General features: G+C 38.5%; 1 protein-coding gene across 2 annotated transcripts in view; it reads right to left on the bottom strand.

The window, feature by feature from the left end:
- The window catches only part of TTC3 (tetratricopeptide repeat domain 3), a 150,647-nt gene that overhangs the window by 9,593 nt on the left and 119,444 nt on the right, over positions 1 to 21,610 (bottom strand). For both annotated transcript variants that reach the window (XM_045002449.1, XM_045002450.1), the window contains exons 30-41: positions 21,551 to 21,607; positions 20,161 to 20,237; positions 19,575 to 19,730; positions 16,290 to 17,196; positions 14,585 to 14,650; positions 13,595 to 13,744; positions 13,101 to 13,240; positions 11,158 to 11,226; positions 7,688 to 7,784; positions 6,399 to 6,499; positions 5,373 to 5,466; positions 4,420 to 4,521 (exon numbers count right to left, since the gene is read on the bottom strand). In XM_045002449.1, the coding sequence (XP_044858384.1) occupies positions 4,420 to 4,521; positions 5,373 to 5,466; positions 6,399 to 6,499; positions 7,688 to 7,784; positions 11,158 to 11,226; positions 13,101 to 13,240; positions 13,595 to 13,744; positions 14,585 to 14,650; positions 16,290 to 17,196; positions 19,575 to 19,730; positions 20,161 to 20,237; positions 21,551 to 21,607 (2,016 nt within the window). The remainder of the gene's footprint in view (positions 1 to 4,419; positions 4,522 to 5,372; positions 5,467 to 6,398; positions 6,500 to 7,687; positions 7,785 to 11,157; positions 11,227 to 13,100; positions 13,241 to 13,594; positions 13,745 to 14,584; positions 14,651 to 16,289; positions 17,197 to 19,574; positions 19,731 to 20,160; positions 20,238 to 21,550; positions 21,608 to 21,610) is intronic.

Below are 21,610 nucleotides of genomic sequence, written 5' to 3'. Positions count from 1 at the left end.
AGTTTGGGGGGCAGGGAAGGCACTGCTCCCCCAACAGAGGTGAGGAGTGGTGGTGGGGGTCACATTCCACTGCCCCTTCCCCAGATTTATTCAAGCACTGAGCTGCACAGGGGCACGGTGGCTCTGTGGTTCCCACGTCGCCTCCTCCTACACATCTGCGGATCGTTCAGCCCCTTTCCCCACAAGCTGGGCCTGGGCAGTTCATGTAGGCCAAGAATGATCAAATAAAGTTAAAAGACCGGCAGAAATGGCCCTTTTAAAAAGTGAAATACACAAATGGAAGAAGTACAAGACTTAGAAAAGATTAATAATTTGACAGCTCCCCACAAAGTTATTTCACATGTAGTTCCATAAATTAATCCACTTCAAAACCAAGTGCAGACTGATGATCCGTAAAGCTTCACTACATTTTGTTCTATAGTGGCACAAAAAGCATAGTCTCATAAAGAAGTTACGGCCAATTTAAAAAAAACACCCTATACTGATATGGATTATCTCAGCAAACTGGAAAGCAGCTTTTTGTACCATTATGGGGAAAAGTAGGGTTTTGATTTCTAAATTCAGTGTCTATCCACACCAAAGCCCCTTGAGGCTGAGAGTACTATGGAGATGACATTATTTAAAAAAATGAATCAAGTTTTCCTTGCATTAGTCTACAGTGAAATCAGATTAAAAAAAAATCAAGAACACAGGGAGAGAACAGTACTAGTTTTAGTTTCCCCATCTATAAAATCAGGACAACACTATCTCCTTTAATAATGTTTCTCAGATCTAAAGATGAAAACTATCATAACCCCATTTTCACCAGAGAGATTTGGCAAAGTTCAGGGCCTTGTGGGTTGTTTCTGTTAGGAGGAGAAATTGATGGAGTCAGGTATCCTTGATGCAATCATATCTATTTATTTTTCTGAACACAGGAGGAATCAAATAGGAAACTGTTTGCTCAAAGCTCCAAGCACCTCAGCCCCAAAAGCACACAGCATTTCTTAGAGCCACGTTCCCAGTGCCTGTTCAGACTGTCTCTGATGCTTCCTTGCTCCTCTAATCTTTCTGCTGTTTCTCTGAGGCATTCAGATGTACACAGCTCCACCAATCAATGCCTTAGTCCCAGCATTTGTTATATCCACCCTCCTGGGCCACATAGTTCAGCTTCTGCTCAAGTTTTATTATATGCCTGCGTTTTGGGTGCCATGCCTATTGTTGCTGTGCGGTTACATAAAGATGTTTAATAGCTTCTTTATATTTATCATGAATGAAAGGCAGCTATTACAGCCACCAATTTCAACAAGGTTTAATCCAACCCATAACAATACTATCTAAGAACACAGCAGATTGCGAGGGACTTAAGAGATCGGTATTCAGAGTACAGAAAAAGATGATATTTAAGGAAAGGGAAGGAGAGAGAGGAGAGAACGGTTTTCATATGGTGCAAATTTCAATGGTGAACCTCTACCTGGATTAACTATTCAGAAAAAAATTAAAAACAAAACAAAACTATCCAGGGAAGTTGTGTGTACTGTGCCCAGTACAATGGGGCCCCCATTCTGACTGGGTCGTCTGGCTACCGAATACAAATTAACAAAAACAGAAAAGAGGCCGGTGACCAAACAAACAGCATCAAACCATTCTGGTTATTTTCAAAGCTCACTCACTAGAAATGCTACAATATAATAAGATGTGAGCTAAAAGGGCATTTAAGGGACTGACAAGCAAATGAACTAACCAAGTACAGGTCTGCAAGAAAGCTGCATTTGTTTTGTCCAACAGCCCAAAACTCACCACATATAAACTCTAGAATGCCCTAAGTTTTCAGCCACATTATTTGACCACAATTAATGAGGGCAGTCATATTGTCAAAAAATGATATACATTACATATAAATGCTCTGTTTGTCAAACAGTCTGGAAAATGTCAGTGTCCTAAGAATTAATATAGATTTAAATCAGCAAGAGAGTTACCATTTAAATGAATGTTAGTATTACACAGTAAAATTCTTCTGGTGGTGGTGAGAAAGAACAGTTACTGACCCTACAGTAAGGGCTGATATCCTACAGTTCAAGTTGATATGCGTGTGGATCCCACTGTAAGTGCACATTTGCCTAATGCACATGAGATTGGAGGTTCTTGTGATTTTTGTTTTAAAGTAGTAGTCTGTTTTGGGGCTACACTTGCACCATATGCCTCTTTGTGCTCCCATGCACGGACATAAGGAAGGGGCAGCTGTGATCCACCTTCCATTTTCTTGCAATTTGAAACTCATGTTTAGACGAGGACTCTGAAAAGAAGGGATTGAAGGCAGGTTAGGGGACTCACACTGACAATAGTAAAGAACAAGTTACTGTAAGGTAAGTAATCGTTTTTTTCAGCTGCATCAGTCAAACAGTACTTAGCAACCAAGTCCAAAGCATAATGCTTGACAACGGTCAGTTGGTTTTTCCATTTCACTGCTTTGCGGATTTCTAATATAGGCACATTCCTGAAGCACGTGAATAGTACTGCTGGAGCTTTGGTGGAGTGAGACTTAGCATCTCTCCCACCAAATACACCAGCCAGCTGGTAACAGAGAGAGATAGTGTGTTATCCATTGCTCTGTGAAGAGATGGCCTGACCTTTAGAATGCCCAGCTATAGCCAGAAACATGGGGAGATGGTGTGAAGGGTCCTGGCAATGCAACAAAACAAAGTCCTGGATACGTCTAAATGTGTGCAACTTCTTTTTGCCCAGTGCAGACCGTAGTTTCGGGAAGGAGATGGGTAGATCGATAGGTTTAGATAAAATTCTGAGGACTACTTTGGGGATGAATTTTGGTGAGGTCTTACCACTTTATCCCCATGAAATGGTCATTTAGGGAGGGTTAGCCATAAGTTCTGGAAGCTTACTACCTTTTCTGGCTGAAGTGATAGCCAACAGGAAACTCTTCAGAGTGAGGTAACTGTACAGCAGCTCTCTGAAAGTGGATCAAAGGGAGCAGGCTCCATGAATCTAATGAGGACTGTGTTGAGGTCCCAGGTAGGAGTAGGTTCTCTGACTAGTGGGTAAGTACGTAATAACCCTTTGAGGCACTTTGATACTGTTAGTGAGAAAAAACTGAGCACGACTGTACAAGCAGATGGCATGCAAAACTGTTGGGAGGTGGACCTTAATAGAACTGAACAAGAGACCAGCCTCCTTTAAATGCCATAAATAGTCAACACTCTTCAGTATCAAGGCCTGGACTAAAACTAGGCTATATTAAGTGGCCCACATCAATAACCTCTTCCACTTAGAGACAAATACATCTTTTTGGCAGATGTCTTCCTGCTCTGTATCAGGATTTCTTGGATCTTTTTGGTAGAGGTCCTTGTCCATGCTACTCAAGCACTCAACATCCACGCTGTCAGTTGCAGTGAATTTAGATCTGTATGGGAGTATCTGGCTGTGGTGCTGTGGGATCATATCTGAGGAGGCCGAGAGCTGACGAGGCTGTTGAATTGACACTTGTAGCAGGTCCAGCAGCCAACACTGCCTTGGTCAGTAGCCAGCAATGAGGACAACTGTGGCGCTGTCTTACTTAACTTCCGTTATTACCATAGGAAATCAGTGGGAAGGTATATAAAAGGCTTGAGAGGCTTTACTGCCTGCTATGCCAGTGCTGTTGCTGCAGAGGACTTCAATGACACTGACATGGCTGGAGTCAAAGTTGCTGGTAAAGCTCTGCCTGTGCCATTTTTGCCTTCTTTCTACTGCCAGATACCGGGTCTGATGTGCACTCGAGAGAATGCTGGTGAATCTGGCCCTGCTCTGGTAGTGATGATCATCTCTGTATCCAAACTGACACACATGGATTACTTTAGCAGATGTAGCTTGAGCTAAGCATCCCTGGATTTGTGGGTCCTGGAGGTCCTGGGATGTGGCTTTCTCCTAGGCAGAAAAGGCTTTGTCCATCTTTGATAGAGATCAATCCCTCACAGGACAGGCAATGTTTGAATCCTAAAGGTTTGCAGTCTACCATGAGGTGTGGCAGTTGACATGAAGCACCTTGCCCTGCTGTACAGGGGGGGTCACCAATAATCTTTTCTCTTTTGGAACATCCAATTCCAAAGAATGTGAAGATGGAGATTTCTTGAAGTTGGTTGAAAAAACAGTTTTATAGTCTCTGAAGAGAGTTCCAGATAAGACACTTGCTAGGTTCCATCTCCTCCTAGTAGGCAGTAAAAGGGAACTGAGAGAGGATCACTGCTACCCCACCCTTCCTGCCCCTATACGAGGGAGCACAGATATGTTTACTAAAAAAATCTCCAATCTCAAATGCATGAAGCACAAGCATACCTACAGTTGGATTCACATTGACAACATCTCAAAGAAGAACTTAGTGGTTTCATTTGCTTTCTATGAAACAAAAAATCGAAGTTGAATTGTTAGCAGCTTTGAGATACTTACTGAGATGCTAGGAGGAGACTGAAGATCAGCAGCTTTCACTTTAGATAGATCATTTAGCTGTGCACCATTTTTCACTAAGTGAATTCTCTCTTCATACTGAGACTACAGAAAAAGACAAAGAAAACCAAAAACAAATCAGGCTTTATATTATTCCACTTACACCAAAACAAGGACCTCAAAGTACCAATTAACACTATTACATTCTGAGAGAGATCAATCAAAGACCTAATATATAGCAATAAGACTACATAGAAGTTTGATTTTCTTTATGCTACGTTAGTGTATAGATTAAAAAAATATTACCATGGAAAGATACATTCATGAATTTTACTGATTTAAGATTACTGGGAATATTTTTCTCTAACTGTGTACCATTACCAGTTGTTCAGCTTCCTAGGATTTTTTTTTTTTTTTTTGTAAACAGCCTCGTTATTTGTTTTCCATACCCCTACCCCAAACATAAGAGAAGACTCATTATAAGTTATGTGGACTTGGTAAGCTAATGAGAAAAGGTGGTCACATTTTTGGCCAATTCAGCAAGGATGCCTGCATGAGTGAACACCTGGGCCCAAATGAAGCTCCACTGAAGTCAATGGTGCTTCATTTAAAAGAACCCCAAACCCACATGGACCTCTGCTGATTTCAATATGGCTCCACACAGACACGGGCGCATATGCTTCATCGGGGCTCTTACAAGTTATTCATTTAAGTAAATACATTAAGAGTAGCTATTTGAGATCTGTATTAAATAATTATAAAGGAAATATAAAGCCAAATGCTTATGATTGTTAAATTGGATGCAAACTGTTAGTTTGAAAATATCTTTAAAACAAAGGATATATATATTGCTTCGTTTAACCTACTAGGCACATCACAAATCTACATTTGGTAAGAAGAGATAATCAAGGAAGACTCTTATAATACAGGAAAATGTGTTTGGAAAACAGACTTACTTCTACTTTTTCCATTTCTTTCTTGATATTTGAAATAAATGTTTCCCAAGAATCAATCTGTGACTTCAACTGAGGTAACACTGAAGTGGGACCACTGAAATATTTCAAATTTTCAGTTCAAAATAATGTGATAACTTGAGTTCGTAAGTAATTCTCCAACAGAGAAAACTGCTACCCAAAAGTGTAATGCTCTCCTTCCCCTCCCAGGTAAATCATAGCTGAAGACTTCACATGAATTTTTTTGTAACTTTTTTAACAAATTCAAGTATCAGTGTTTGCCTACTAATTTAACCCTTAGGAACTGGCCAGTCTTGGAAAGTAAGAACCCTCAAGCAACAGCCAGACTCCTACGGATACCCCAAGACCGGGAGAAGATGCTGTGAAGGAAGGACGACGGCCCTTGGGTGGAGCCAATCCCAGCTCTGTCTCCTCACATGCAGAAACAGACCTCCACCATGCCCATCAGTCTTGCTCCATCTCCTTCTAGTCCTTTCTCCCTTCCTCATGCCGTCAGGCAGAAAAAGGTGGGCAGGTCTGAGCTGCATGAACCACCATGGTTAAACTAGAACAGGCATAGAGCTGGGAAGTCTTTTACTCTGAATTTTTCCCATGTTGTATAGTCAGAGATTGAATGCTAACAACCAAGATTCTTTACAATTGATGTAATTCGCAAAGCTAATAAATGCCACTTTGCTTTCCTAAACTTTCAGAATTTTTCAGGCCTGTAAAATCTGATGTAAGGCATCAAAAACACATTCTTGGACAAAGCTTTAACATGGTGTTAGTACATTCTAAAAGATGTAGTTAGCTGTCTAAAAAACATTTATGATGGTATTTATTTAAAGTCACCAATGCAGCTGGCAATGTGAATACCTGTTACCTCCAACAGAAATGTACAGTTCCATTAAACAAATAAAAGCAAGTCTAAATTAGTGAGAGGATATAAAACAATACTAAAACCAGAAAACAGGAAAGTAAAAAGATTATATGCAATTACTGAATTATAGTGATGTATTAAATGCATACCTGCTCATTAACTTTAGGAATTTAATATTTGCTTCTGCATTTGCAGCTATGCTGCGTAATTTGCATACTTCAGTGTTCTTCCAGTTTTCAAGTACTGACACCTAAAATTAAATTCAGTGACTTAAAAGACATACAGTACAAGCATTTTCCTTAGCACAAGCAGTTAAAACTAAGTAATTATTAATCTAAATTCAGCCTCAATCTGGTCTTTGGTAAATATACTCAGGAAAGGCCTAATTCTAGAACATCTCTGTAGTGAGATATTTCAAGCAGCGTTAAAATGCAATGGCATAATTGTGTGAGGAAACTTAATGACTAAACAGTCTGCTGAGCATTAAAACTTTCATAATTAGTGAAACTCCTTCCATCCCCATCCTTTGAAAACAGATAACCTTGATATTGTGCATTATCTTTATGATTAAAAAGGTATGTATCTATTTCAAGGCAGATGCATTGGCTTCTAGCTCAATAAGGACCACCTTTTTTTTTTTTTTAAACACACGACTTGCAATCAACAAGCAAGTTTGACAATCCAAAATTTCCTTAAAAGAAAAGTTGCATAGCATCTCTTTTATTCAGGAAATTTGAGTTCAAAGCATTCAAAATATAGAAAAAATATACAGGTTTTAGAGGAAATCACCTAAGAGAATTATTATGGACAGTCCTATTATTTACAAGATGCCAGTCTTTGAATGAAATATTCAAAGGGAAATGTGCATTCTAATACCACTAGAAATAGATGTATTGATATTCCTATTCCTAATCAGTATTTTTTTTTTTTAAAAAGGATAAATTCTTTTTTGTGAGTAATTCCCACTAATGGAAACTATGTGCATGTCAAAAGGATAAAACATTCTTTAATTGCAATTACCTTTTAATAGTAGACTTAACTTTTTAAAAAATTTCTGGCAATATATCACATTGATCCAAACATCCAACCACTTCTAAAAATATATACACAGAACAAATACAATAGAACCTTGCTAAGTTGCAGTGTCTCAGAGACCCATGGAGAATTAGCAACGAAGTGAACAAAAATATCCAGGATACCGCATCACAAAACATACTTTGCTGACTGAGCAAGTATAGTTTTAGTTATTTATGTTAATACTTCTAAGCATACTATTAAATGTTGTGTAGGTGATTTTGTAACAATAATGAAGTCCTCATTAAGACGAGATCTCACCAGATCTCTCTATTAAATCTATTCTGAGAAGTGGGCAGATCCACCTTTTTTGTGGGGATTAGTGAAATGCAAAGGAGCAAGGTTCTTGTGTAGCATGTTTTACCTCTGCTGCAACAGCTCTTTTAATACACTCCTGGTAATTATCTTTGCTCTTTTTTATTAGCTCCTCCAGTTGTACTTTTTCATTGGCAAATTTATTACTGTGAAGTAAAATAAAATAAAATAAAAATGAAGATGTCAAAAAGAATACTGGGATGCCATCTACATTTGAACTATACTCCAAAAACTCTACAACAGACATTTTTTTCCTCTTCTATAAAAATATGCATCACTAATTATATTATGTACATTACATGTAGACATGGATATTGGACTAATTATAGGACAGTGCTAACTCATCTTAAATACGGTGGCGCAGATACACTTACTATGAATAATTCTAAACCTACCATTTGTATACTAAGAAACTACGGGCTAGTCTACACTGGCAATGCTAAAGAGCTGCCATGGCAGAGCTCTAACGTGGCTTGTGTGGTCACGGCAGAGCACTGGGAGAGAGCTCTCTCAGCGCTCTAAAAAAACCACCTCCACGAGGGGTGTAGCTCCCAGCGCTGGTGCTTTACAGTGCTGAAACTTGCTGCGCTCAGGGAGGTGTTTTTTCACACCCTGAGTGAGACAGTTGCAGTGCTGTAAATTGACAGTGTAGACAAGCCCTGAGAGCAAGGCTACAGGATTGCTATAAACTACAACAAGTATGTGAGCTCCCTCTGCTGTACCACAACAGCACTTAAATTATTTCCCATGGCTGCTTTCCTATCAATGTTGATGCTATTTCAGAGGAAGAGACAGGCTGATCAAATGCAGCATGAGAAAGGTGACCAAGACGTGGGGTGGAGGAGAGATTTTTATTTTGCAGCTTCTAAAAGGAAAGTAGGAGAGCGAGCATGAAAGAGAGCTGCAGAGATATAAATGCAACACACACATATACAGATACATATGGTGGTGATATGCATTTGATAATCTGTGGAATCAACCCAAGTTGCATTTCATAGATTTATATATTCTAAACACGGAAAAGACCACTCTGATCATCTAGTCTGACATATTGCACAATACAGGCTATAGAACTTCCCTGAATTATTTCCTCTTTGAGCTAGAGCATATCTTAAAGATCCAATCTTGATTTAAAAATTTCCAGCAATAGTGAATCCACCACAACCCCTATTAAATTGTTCCAGCGGTTAACTACCTCACTGTTTTCAAAACAAAAACAAAAAAACCCACCTTATTTCTAGTTCTAATTTGTCCAGCTTCAATTTCCTGCCATTGGATCTTGTTATACTTTTGCCTGAGAAATTGAAAAGTCCTCTACTATCAAACTTCTGTTCTTCATATACATCTCTACCTCAATATAACGCTGTCCTTGGGAGCCAAAAAAATCTTACCGCGTTATATCGAACTTGCTTTGATCCGCCGGACTGCGCAGCCCCATCCCCCCCGTAGCGCTGCTTTACCATGTTATATCCAAATTCGTGTTATATCGGGTCGCGTTATATCAGGGTAGAGGTGTATGTACTTATCGACAGTAATCAAGTCACCTGTTAACCTTCTTTTTGATATGGTAAATAGACTAAGCTCCTACAGTCTTTTGCTATAAGGCATATTTTCCAATCCTTTAATCATTCTTGCAGCTCTTCCCTGAACCCTCTTCAGGTTTTTTTGTTTAGCCTTCTTGAATTGTGGACACCAGAACTGGACATAATATTCCAGCAGCGGTTGCACCAGTGTCAAATACAGGGTAATATAACCTCTCTACTCCTACTCAATGTTCCCCAGTTTATACACCCAAGTATCATATTAGCCCTTCTGGCCACAGCATCACTCTGGGAGCTCATATTCAGCTGATGATTTACTGTGACCTTCAAGTAATTTTTAGAGTCACTGATCCCAGAATAGAGTCCTCCATCCTGTAAGAAACGCCTGCACTTTTGTTCCTAGATGTAAGAGTTTACAGTTATTGATTTATCATGGCACCTTTCATTGCTTCATCTGCCCTCTAATCAATCTCCTTTTCGACTACTACGGATAGTCTAAATTCTGCACAGATTCAGTAGCCACACTTCTACAACTTCTTGTTACAAAAATGTTTCACTCTTTCCCCCAAAATTCTTGATGCCTACAACAACTCAAGTGAAAGGTTTAAGGCAGGGGTCAGCAACCTTTCAGAAGTGGTGTGCTGAGTCTTCACTCTGATTTAAGGTTTTGTGTGCCAGTAATACCTTTTCAAGTTTTTAGAAGGTCTCTCTCTATAAGTCTACATTATATAACTAAACTATTGTTGTAGGTAAAGTAAACAAGGTTTTTAAAATGTTTAAGCAGCTTCATTTAATATTAAATTAAAATGCAGATCTTATCAGTTTAGTGCAGTGGTTCTTAACCTGAGGTGCGAGATGCCCTTTCTGGGGGTGCGAGACATGCAAAAATTTTTTAGAAGCTGGGGGTGGCTGCAGAGCACTGGGCTGGCTGCCAGTACCCCGGGGCAACTGCAGAGCACTGCACCCTGGCCAGGAGCAGAGCCCCAGGCCGGCAGCGGGCTGAGCAGGGATGGAGGCCTGGACCCTGGCTGGCAGGGGGCTGGGCGGCTGGAACTCCAGACCAGCAGCGAGGTGAGCGGGAGCAGGACCCCAGTTGGCAAGGGGCCGGTGGCAGAACCCCAGATGGTCAGCGGGCTGAGAGGGGTGACAGACAGAACCCCAGACCGGCAGCGGATCACCCACTGCCGGTCTGGGGTTCTGCCGGCTCCTGACAGCCGGGGTCCTGGCTGCCAGCCCCGCTCAGCCCATTGCCGGCCAGGGGTTCTGTTCACACCGGAGCCAGGGGCCGAGACCCCAGCTGGCAAGGGGCCGCCGGACAGAACACCAGACTGGTAGTGGGCTGAGCAGCTCAGCCCACTGCCAGTCTGGGGTTCCGTCCGCCAGCTTCTACCAGCCGGTGTCCCGGCTGCCGGCCCCACTCAGCCCGCTGCCAGCCGGGGGATCCTTTCACCCAGGCAGGCATCAGGCTGAGCAGGGCCGGCAGCTGGAACCCCGGCTGCGTGCCAGTAAAAATCAGCTCGCGTGCTGCCTTTGGCAGGTTGCCGACCCCTGGTTTAAGGTCTAAGATCTCTTGATCATTAAGACTATAAATAAGATTGCCTAACCTTCTTGGTGGTATAAGGCACTTCTTTCTAGCCCTGCTGCTGCATATTCTAAAATTATGAAAATAAATCCATTTTAAATGTATTTAAGAAGAGCAACAACCATAATGTCCCTAAGTAACTAGCATTTAGGTGATTTTCAGTAAAGCATGCTACTAAGGTTTACTTTTTTTTTTTTTTTTTTTTTTTTATAAACTAAATTAGGTATTTTGCTTATTCTCAAATAAGCCACTACCTATCAACTCAAGTCTGGTATTCATGATTCTTTACTGTATCCAGTACAACAGGCAACAGTGTTAGGATAAGAACACCAACCAATTAAGATAAGTCAATAGTGCTTAGGGATGCAAGAATTTATTTAAAAATAATTTTTTTACCTGATCTCCAGGAATTTATCCAAATACACTGTATATTGCTTGTCCTTCTCATCAATGTTCCTCAAGTACCTACGTGCATCATAAACAAGGAAATCTATTAAGTCTGGCTTGAAAAATATTTACTCAGCAACCACAATACAGTCTTCTATAACCTTAGTTGCACAAATATAGTTGACAAGTAAGTCTATGCATTTGATTTATAGTTTTGTAGGTAGTTCATTTAGGATTTAATCTCTTAATCCCACAAATTTGTTTTCTGCTAGATCAGCACTGTGAATTTGTAATTTGAATGTTATTTAAGATTATTTCAAGATGTGACCCAACCCATCTAGCCAGACAAAAGAAGGGTTAATGGATAAATAAAACTCAAACCCCAAAACATCCAAGGTTCAAAGTCTCCTGAGGTAGGTGGTCTATGTAAATAGGGGACAATGAAAATACAGGAAGATGTCAAAGCCGATCAGGGATGTATCGCTAAACAAGTGTCAATATACGTTTTGCAAGTTAAAAGAAAGCAGTATTGAATGCGTTTACCTGCAAAAGAAAAGTATGTTTAAGCAGAAATGTATGTACCTTAACCCAAGTTCAGTGATCCAACACCTACCTGAAAGATGTCTAAAAACCAGATGACTTAGTCAGTATTTATGAAGTGTTAAGATCATTGTTGGAAAGCATAAGAAATTATTATAATACCAAAACCATCACTCAACTCATCCAGTACATCACTCATTTGAAAATTTCTTATTTGCTACTATTGCCTGTGTTCACTGAGTAGGGTGGGTGGAGAGGAGTTGATTTAGTTAATGCCCTCTCATCCACAACCAGAAAGCCCTGTTGCCAAGAAACTCCACAGCATGGGGATGATAGCAGCCCATGTAAGGGATGTGCACCCTTAATAATAAGGATCCCAGTTCCATAGAGTCTCCTTTCAGGCTTCTGTTTTATAGGACAGGATAAAAAACATAGTAGGCATAAGGAAACACTTGCAGTTTCACTTTGAACTGCAAAATCAGTACTTCTGAATCTAATATCAAAACTACACGCTAATTAGATGCAATGATGGCATGAAGTCAGGTGTAACTATATCAAGAAATGGCAGAACCAAAGCAGGAGGAAATCAATGTTGTCTTTGGATTGCCCCAGAAATGTTCTGTTGCATGGCAGAATGAACACAGAAAGTGAATCTGAAGTGTGAGCCAGAGCTGGGATTTGGTTGGGATGACTGTGTAGTGGGAATGGAGGAGGAGCATAGGAGCTGAGGGAATAGAATATGGAATCAATGATGGTGAGGGAAGAGAGGAAAAGTTAAAAGGAGTGGAAAATTAGGGAGTGCTCAAGGAAGTGCAAAGGGAAAATCCAATACTGAAGATGGTAGTCTGAGATGTGAAACAAGGTACACCACTACCTCGATACAACGCCACCCGACATAACACAAATTTGGATATAACGCGGTAAAGCAGTGCTTCCGGGGGGCTGGAGGGGGGCTGCACACATTGGTGGATCAAAGCAAGTTCAATATAACACGGTTACACCTATAACGTGGTAAGATTTTTTTGGCTCCCAAGGACAGCGTTATATCGAGGTAGAGGTGTATTATATAACCTTGTTATGTAAATTATTCTGCATGTAGACCTACCAATATCAGTAGGGCTAATCACAGAATAAGGTATGTGATTTTTAAGAGTGTCAGACGCTAAGAAAACAAGTCTAGTTGCATGTATTCTCACTCATGTTACCCAACTACCAACCATCACCAATTTTGTAGATTTTTATCTTCAGAACAATAATATAAATTATTCTACTATTCAGTTGGAATATACAGAATCAATATCTAAGGTTTATTTCTAGTCAACTAATATTTCACGTACTTATACTGCTGCTCCCATTTCTAAAATCGTGCAAACAAAAAGCAATGTGTATCAGTTTTTAAAATGGACACTTACATCTCATTGGTATCTGCAAGTTTTTTGGATGTATTCTTTGTTGCTTTTAATTTCTCTTGGGTTTCTTTTTTTTCTTGTTGCCATTTCTTAACTTCCATTTCTAAATCTTGGTGAAACCAATCCAGCTCTCTTTGTGTAATCTAGAGGCAGAAAATATTTAAGAAAATGTAGTTTCTTAAAGACATTCCTTTTAAAAATTACTAGAGTAAGTTGTGGGTTGTTTTTTTTGATTGATACACCTAGCAAATGCATGCTGATTAGAACACATGTTCCAGCCAGCGTTTGATTCACATTTAGATGAAAATAAACAGGGCTACTCAGAACAAGTGAAAAAGGTATTCTGTTGTTAAAACTAAGCTTTATTGTGATGATTACCACTTATGTCTCAAGTACATTATTGACCAATAAGCTGTCTAAAGCTAAGAGGGTTTTTTAAATCGTTCCAATTGTTCTTTATCTGTTACCCTACATTGGGGTGTGCGTAAAAAAATTACCTTATTTTCTTCAACTCTTTTTTTTAACTGCTCTTCTAAAACACTCGTCTCTTCTGAGCTTCGGCACTGTAACTGTTCATATTTTTCCTTTGCTTCCTTAAGTTGCTCTTGTAATACCTGATGCTCTTTTTCCATACGTAAAATATCTCCCTGAAATGTAGGTTATGAAAGAACTTTTGTTACAGCACTCAGTATCCTAGAGTAACAACATGAGACCACAATACATTTATAGGAAAAGATTAATGTGAACTATGGTCCAAGATCTTGAAAAACTTTGTTGATAAAAGGTTTAAAAGATTTTGAATTCAACTCAAGAAACAAATACTGATTCAGCACTGAACTAGCATAAACATTTTGAAGATCTATTAAACTGCCATTTAATATTACAGGGAGTTAGATATTCCTATCAACTTGATACTGCTAAATCCCAGAATGGAGGGAAGTAATCATGCTCAGAATTGCTGGAAAGGAAGAATTACAAAATTCACCACTGAAACTGACTCCAATGTTTGAGCAACAACTAGAGAACCTGAGCTCCAAAATTGCCACTTCTTTTTCATTAGACCTCTATGAATTCAACATTATGACATACTAAAAAGCAGGTCCAAACAAGATGGATTGGGGGGGAGGGGGGGAGAAACCCAAAGGTCACTAAAATTCTCTGTCATTTTTAGCCAGATTTATCCTTTCACTACTAAACTTTTTGGGGATGCTTTTTATCTCAAGCTCCTCTTGAGCTATACAAACGGAACGTTTTAATGTAGTTTGGAAGTAGTTTGGGTGATTTAAGCACTTGTCCCACAAACGAACAAAATCCTATAATGATAGATTTTTAAGTTTTACTACTAAGTGACTAATTTGTTGAGTTTCATAGCGAGATAATAAATTAAATGACACTGTGCACGTCTCGTTGGGCCCTTAATTCTTTCTTATCTAATAAGCAAAGACTTTCATATCAAATATTGCCTAAGTAAAAATACATGTACTTACTTGTTGAGTTTCAAATGGATAAAAAGGCATGGTATTAGTGTCCCTGTCTGCTAATTCCTGATTTACCTAGAATACAAACAACCACTAGTTATTTCAATAAAAATAAAAAAATTGTATCCCATCTACACTTGCAACCAGTCCCTTAAAAGTTCTGTAGTGTAGATGGGGCTAACTTAAAGGCACATTAACATCTCTCTTAGATCATGAGTAGTTCCCATCTACCAGACTTGAAGGAACTATCTTGAGGATAACAATACTGTAAATGAGTTCCCTAAAATAGTTGCATGTGTAAGTGAATGCAGGATATTTTGGTTTAACTTTCTCCACTCTCAGGTCAAACAACAGATATTCATATTATGTTTAAAGAGCAATCCCTTCCCTCAGATTCCTTAAAAAGAAGCTTGAGTGAGCAAGCAGAGTTTCTCTGAAAGCTCAGGGTAGGATTTTCAAAAGTGTTCACAACTGGCCTCCAGCTCTTACTGAAGGCAGAGGGAGTTTTACTATGGACATTGATGAGAACAGAGTTAGGCCAACACTGAATGCTTTGAAAATACCACTCTGAGTTCAAAAAACAATTACCACCATGAATAATGTATAATGCCTGAAAATACATCTTAACTATAAATTTGCATTTGATAATCTGTAGCACAGACAGCTCTAAAAAGTTAACCTCATTAGGGTCAGTGGTGATAATGGAATTCAACACCTTTGTTTTATCTCCACTAACTTTCAGAGTCCCTAAGAACTCTCTAATATAGAGACAATAGTTGCTAAAAGTATGATGCAGTTGCATTTCCCACTGTACCAAAAGTTTTAAAAGTTTACTTCTGCTGATCTTGCAATGATTTAAATATGGCACCACTGAAAAAATATGTAATTACTAGGCACATGAGAGGTTCTTTTTTGTAAGTGTTTCATTATATGCAGGTATTAGTTTGAAAACTGTTTTCCAAATGGAAAAACAAGGGAGAACAATCTGATTTTCTTCCCTTTGGTTTGAAGGGAGATGAAGGCACATTTTTATTTAATTTATTTACGAAAACAGGCAAACCCACAATTTGTATAATACCTTCTCGTTCCTATACAAATATCTGCCTTTTTGCACTAACACAACCAACTGATATAAATATAATTGTGAAAACGTTAGTGAAGTGGTGTTGAGGAGCCATAAAGGGACGAATCCTGCAAACAGTTAGCTTAAAGTACTATGCTTGTTACTATCTGCAGGACTGGATCCCAAAACAGTAAGTCAAGTTTAGTCTTAGCTCACAGTGGACTAGTAAATACATAGATATTCTGAAATCCTGAATTTGGTGTACATTAACATAAGATGACAATTTAAATGTCTATATATTTTAAACTCTTTTATAAAATACAGCTAACGTCTCATTTAGTACGTATCAATTTAAACTAACTTTTTTTATTTCAGTGGTTAAGAACAAGAACCTTCCCCACCCTGTAAGATAAATTTTATACTGCTTGTGTAACTCCCTCCCTTTTCATGTACATTTTAGGCATAAAAAAAACTCAATGTCCCTTGAAAGTATTAAAGGGACAAATGTGAATGAGCTGCAGAAAGGGGTTGTGTCTGCACTGACAGCTCTAGAGAATTAATGTTGTATTTATCAAGAACGAACAGGAATGGAAATTTAATGCATTACTAGTCAAAGATCCTTAAAAGAGTCTCTTCCTTTTAATTTCTTACCTGAATAGCTATCATCCTTGTAAGTGGAATGCTTTTCACTACAGGTGTATTTTTATTCTCAAATTCCATCTTAACAGCAGATAGATCATATTTAACTTCCTTAATACTGCTCATACCCTGGTCAAGATTATCTTCATAAGAGCTGTAGTCTGACTTCACCAATTCATACTGAGCGTCCAGGTATGTTTGTATTTGACTTGGTATATGATTGCCAGATATGTACTCTCTGTCTAATATTGCTATTTTATCAATATCAAGAGGAGCTTCATAATCAGCATATATATAACTAGGTTGCCCAGCAACATCTGGAATAGGAGGTATTTGAGAAATCATTGAGAACGTTCTTTCATTTTCATAACCCGAAGAAACCTTAGTCAGAGGTATATCATGATTATCAGAAATAGAGGAATGCAGCAATGCATTTGAAAAAGATAGTGGTCCTTCTATTGTATCAATACTCTGACTAGAGAGAGAATGCACTGAAATATGTGAGGAATATCCCGTGACTGAATAATCTGGAGTTTCACAGTTTGCTACTGTAATATTAGTAGAAATTGGCATATAAGGTTTAATATAAGACACTGGTTTGAATTCCTTAGCAGCTGGGTTTAACTGTAGTTTGCTCCTGGAATTTTCATGACTATTTTGACAGGTTATGTGATTTTCCTCTTCATTTCTAGTATCTTCTTCAGTCTCAGTATTTTCCTTAAGCAGAATTGCATGTTTCATCAAACCAATCAGATTATCCATCATAACAAAATGAAGGGATTCCAGAAGGAAAGGTTTCAGACCACCTGCATCTTCCACAATCTTACGAGCTTCTGCAGGGAAATGTTCATATTCTCCAACTAACAATTTATCATTAATTTCCATGGGACCATGTTCCTCCAAGATCTGAGCGAAATAGCTTGGGAAAAAAAAACCAGTTATACTCATTAATCCAAGCATTTTTCATTTCACTTTTAAGTCATACTTGATATTTACATTACTGTTTTAACAGTAATTTCCACAAAGACAAATAGCATTAGTAATGTATTAAGAAACTTTTGAAATCAATTTTTTTCAGAAAAAAACATTAAGAAACGCCTACTAATTCTAGATATTTGCTCTCTATACCTCTTCTACAAATTAACGTCTCCAAATACAGTGCCAATATAAAAAGGAGATGGCCAGAGCCAAGAACTAAAATCATGACTTATTGTAATAAGCTGAAAAACAGAATCTCACAGTTAACACCTGATTTCTCCAAAGAGAAACTAGTGTTATATACTTTATCTGAAGGGTTAGCAAGGAAAAGATAGTACATAATGTAGTTAGCTGAAGTACATGGATGTTAAAAACAAGGTCACTTGAAATGTAGGAAATAATAAAAGCTCAGAACCTAGGCAGTGTGTCACTATAGAAACCACTGGGGTGATATTAACACTAAGATTGTTATTTTAAGTAAGGCCAAGTCAAGTGAACATGAAAGGGAACAATGAAAATAAACCCTATGAAATGAAAACATGCAGGAAATATAGGATTCCTCAAGATTTCTGATGAAGAGTGCTATAATACAAGTTAGTTTTTCTACAAAGAGGAGAGAAAGGTACCTTCACCTGCACTAAAACGCTTCAAAGAGGAATATGCTGATTAAAAGACGTGTTGTCCTTTTTTAAAGAATGAAACCGCTCACACTACTCCATCAAACACCAACAAAAAACTCTTATCCACACTCCCAACACTATGCAGAAATAATTCAGCTAAGGCAGTAACTGTAACCACCAGAGAAAGAACTCTGTGTGTAATCTTTCAACTTGTGTACAATAGTAATTACTCTGCAATAAATAGCCTGCAAAGTTCCAGTGCTCAGAATAGAAACCAAAAAACAGAACTGTGACACAGTATTCAGCTACTCAGCAAATAAACTCCAGACTAGAGACACTGGGTAATGTACATTTGTGGGTAAAGTAGACAACACACACACACTGTTCAATAAATTAGGCCTACAATTTGATGTGATCTTTGAATTAGAGGTTCTAACTCTAAATTTTCTTCATAATTTGGTGATTGTAGCAATGAGATATTAAGACAAAGACACCCATATTTAAAACTGGTCATTCTGAGTTACCCTCTCTCAGACACCCTCTACACACACCATCTCGCTACCATCACCACTGCTGCGTTGTGGGTGTTTTGTCTTGTTTTAAAGAACCTACTGCTTTTACTTAACTTTTAAGGTTATTAAAAATATATAGAAAAATGTTTTGTTTCTTAGGAATTTGGTTTCTCTGAGGATTTGACAGCAATTTGTATACAGTCATTTCATTGTTTCACCATGGAGATCTTTTACGCAGCAATAGAGAAGATAAAACAACATTTAGAATATACGGAAATGTTACTAACAAACCACAAAATTTGTCAGGACAACTCAAGGGGGAAGCACAATAGCAAAACTAAATGAAAATGTTTTTGCAAATTGGCTAGATGTCAAGTTGAGAACATCAGTGTTAGACAGTCAACTAATCTCACTGTAGTTTTAATTTCTGCTGGAAATATTAAATAAGGGAAAAGTGTGTCCATTCCAATCCCTGTGAATTATTCCTTGATTACACAGCTGCCATTTTTATAGTGAAGCAAATGAGATTTAAGTGCAAGTTAGTATGCCAACAACAGAGACAGACATCTCAGGAAATTAGTAATATCAAAATCTTCCACTTCTAAGTTACTTGTTCAGCCTTAACAAAGGGCTGATAGAAATCAAATATTACCAACTGCCAGCTATCCCGTGGCCTCTGTGAAATAAAACTGGTCATCTCTGTTCAGTTCCCAGCAGACTGATGTCCACATCAAACCCAATACCACCACAATGTTTACATAGAGACCTTTTAACTCAAAGTTGAAACATACTAGAGGAAGAGGATGTTAGAACAGATGCTATATCAGCAAAAGAGATCAATTCTGCCTCCAAGGCTGTCAAGCTCTCAGAAACAACCTCCAGCTTTCCCTTGAATGGAATTTCTTGTTCCCTTACATCAGCATTTATAGGGGTACAACTGGCTCTCAATTTATGTGTATTCTTCAAAAGTCTGAGGTATTAGCTATTATCAATTACACTCTAAACTTAAATTTTAGGATGTTTTATTTCTGTCTACTGGTTCAGCATTTCTTCCTTCAGAAAATACTATAGATTAAATCTCAAATGGATGATGCAGAATTTATCTTCATATAAAATGGAAAATTCACCCAAATTAAAAAAAAAAAGGCAAATACTTGAAATGACTAAACAGATAAGTTTACACCTACTCATATAAATTTTCACATGTTGGGTCTGGGTTATTATCCAAAAGTCTCTGATAATCATTTGTGTCTGAAACATTGTCATACAGAGCTTCAAATTCTTCCACTTGATCACGAAGATATTCTGGAATTATGAAAGGCTCACCAGGATTCATAAAACTTCTGTTGGGAAGAAAAATCTTATGATTTAAACAAAACAAAAAACAGACCTTGGTTTACTGACTCATCCAATTGACTAATGTACAGGACCCAAGATTATTTGATTAAACTAATTTTAAAAGTTTCAATAGTAATGTTAAGAGTGGCTTGGTACCTCTAAGCAACACCCTGAGAGTCTGAATTTCTTGGTATCAGCATTTTTTTAAATAATTTTTTTAGGCTAACTACAAAGCCTTTGTAAAGATTTTTTTTACCCTTAAATTACTGATAAGTATCCTCAACCTCAACTTTCATCTTAATACTTTTTTTGGGCCGATATCTGTTTACGATTTAAATCCTTCTGGGCAGGGACTGTATCTTTTCCTTGTTGTGTAAAACAGCACACTCTGGGGTGCTATACAAAACAATAATAAAGTTGCCTGCTGGTACTCACAATGTATTTTCTTCTGCAAATATAATGTCTTCTTCTCGGGTTACTGCACCAACCCCACCAGATAGTACTAAAAAAGGCTAGATTAAAAAAAAAACCCACAATTTTTTACTTTGCCACAGTATATAAAATTCAAAATATCTACAAGACAGTGATCCACCATCAGGAATGTAAGTGACTTATTTGTATCAAATCCTGTTTTAGTTTGACATGTATTCAGATGTCCTATAATGAATTATGAAATTTGACCACCGTGATTACAACAAAAGCTAGAGGACTCTGAGTAAGCCTGCCCAAAAATCCTTCCAGAATTACTGTATAAACTCATTAGTAAAAAAGGGAAGCACCAGAGAAGGGGGTCGGCTTATGAACAGGTATGGAGAGGGAGAGGTGGGACACAGCCCCTCCCCCCAACAGAGGGAGCAAGGAGAGGCAGCACAGCCAGCAGAGACAGAAGGGAAGAGGCGGGGCCAGAGTGTCTCCGCTTCTGGCCACGCTGCTCTCCCCCGCTGCTCTCCCCCGAGCCGAAGCAGCTGCAGCTCCAGGGCTGGCAGGCTGTGGCTGCGCCGCCCGGCCCCGCCCCCAAGAGCAGGCTGTGGCTCCGCCGCCCGGTCTGGCCTGCCAGAGCAGGCTGCGGCCATGCAAATAAGGTGGGAAGGGGTGGAATGGGGAGATTGTGGGGGTCCCGGGCTAGGGGTGGGGTCATGTGGGGGGTGGTCATTGGGGTTTGACAGGGTACCTAGTAATGGATTTGTTTTTTTCCCCTGAGCTTTTAAGGGATACTTTCTGCTTTTTCAGTTACTAACATGTCCCATAAACACAATCAGAAGAACAAGGGGAAGACATTCCCTATGTAAATATTGTTACAGATACACTCTCTCACAACATGGATCTTCCTCACAGTCCTGGACACATTCACCTTTGTTGATTATGGTACATGAAGCTGTTGAACTAGTAAAAGCTCCTGTGCCATATCTGATTTGTATTTCCAGTCTGAGCCAAAAAGTGTATTTCAGCACTGAAGTAATCACAGTTGATTGTGTTCTCTCTATCTCTACGGTATTGAATTCCCTGTCTCCCCCCCACATACTGAAGTGCAAGGAAATTGTTGGAAATGCTAATGTGGTCAGAACCATAGTTGTTTGTGAAACTATGAATATATTGCCTTTTACTTGCTGTTACTACAAATTTCAAATACTATTTTAATTGCTACTTACAACATTAACTATACCTTAGTGACATTTTCTATCTAGGGACTTCTCTTTAACTTAAACTTCAAGAATATTTCTCAACATGCTGTTTTGGAAAATACTCGGTTTTAGACTTATAAATACTACAAATTCCAATTTTTAGTAAATTGGTGTATAGAATAAGCAATACAATTATTACATACCCTTGATTCTTTTGTCTTCTTCTTCCTATTTTTGTTTTTAACTTTGATACCATTAGTCTA

Source organism: Mauremys mutica, chromosome 1 (genome assembly GCF_020497125.1).
Source record: "Mauremys mutica isolate MM-2020 ecotype Southern chromosome 1, ASM2049712v1, whole genome shotgun sequence".
NCBI classification, from domain to species: Eukaryota; Metazoa; Chordata; order Testudines; family Geoemydidae; genus Mauremys; species Mauremys mutica.
The sequence above is the reverse complement of the archived record's forward strand: the minus strand, read 5'-3'. Positions and strand labels throughout refer to the sequence as shown.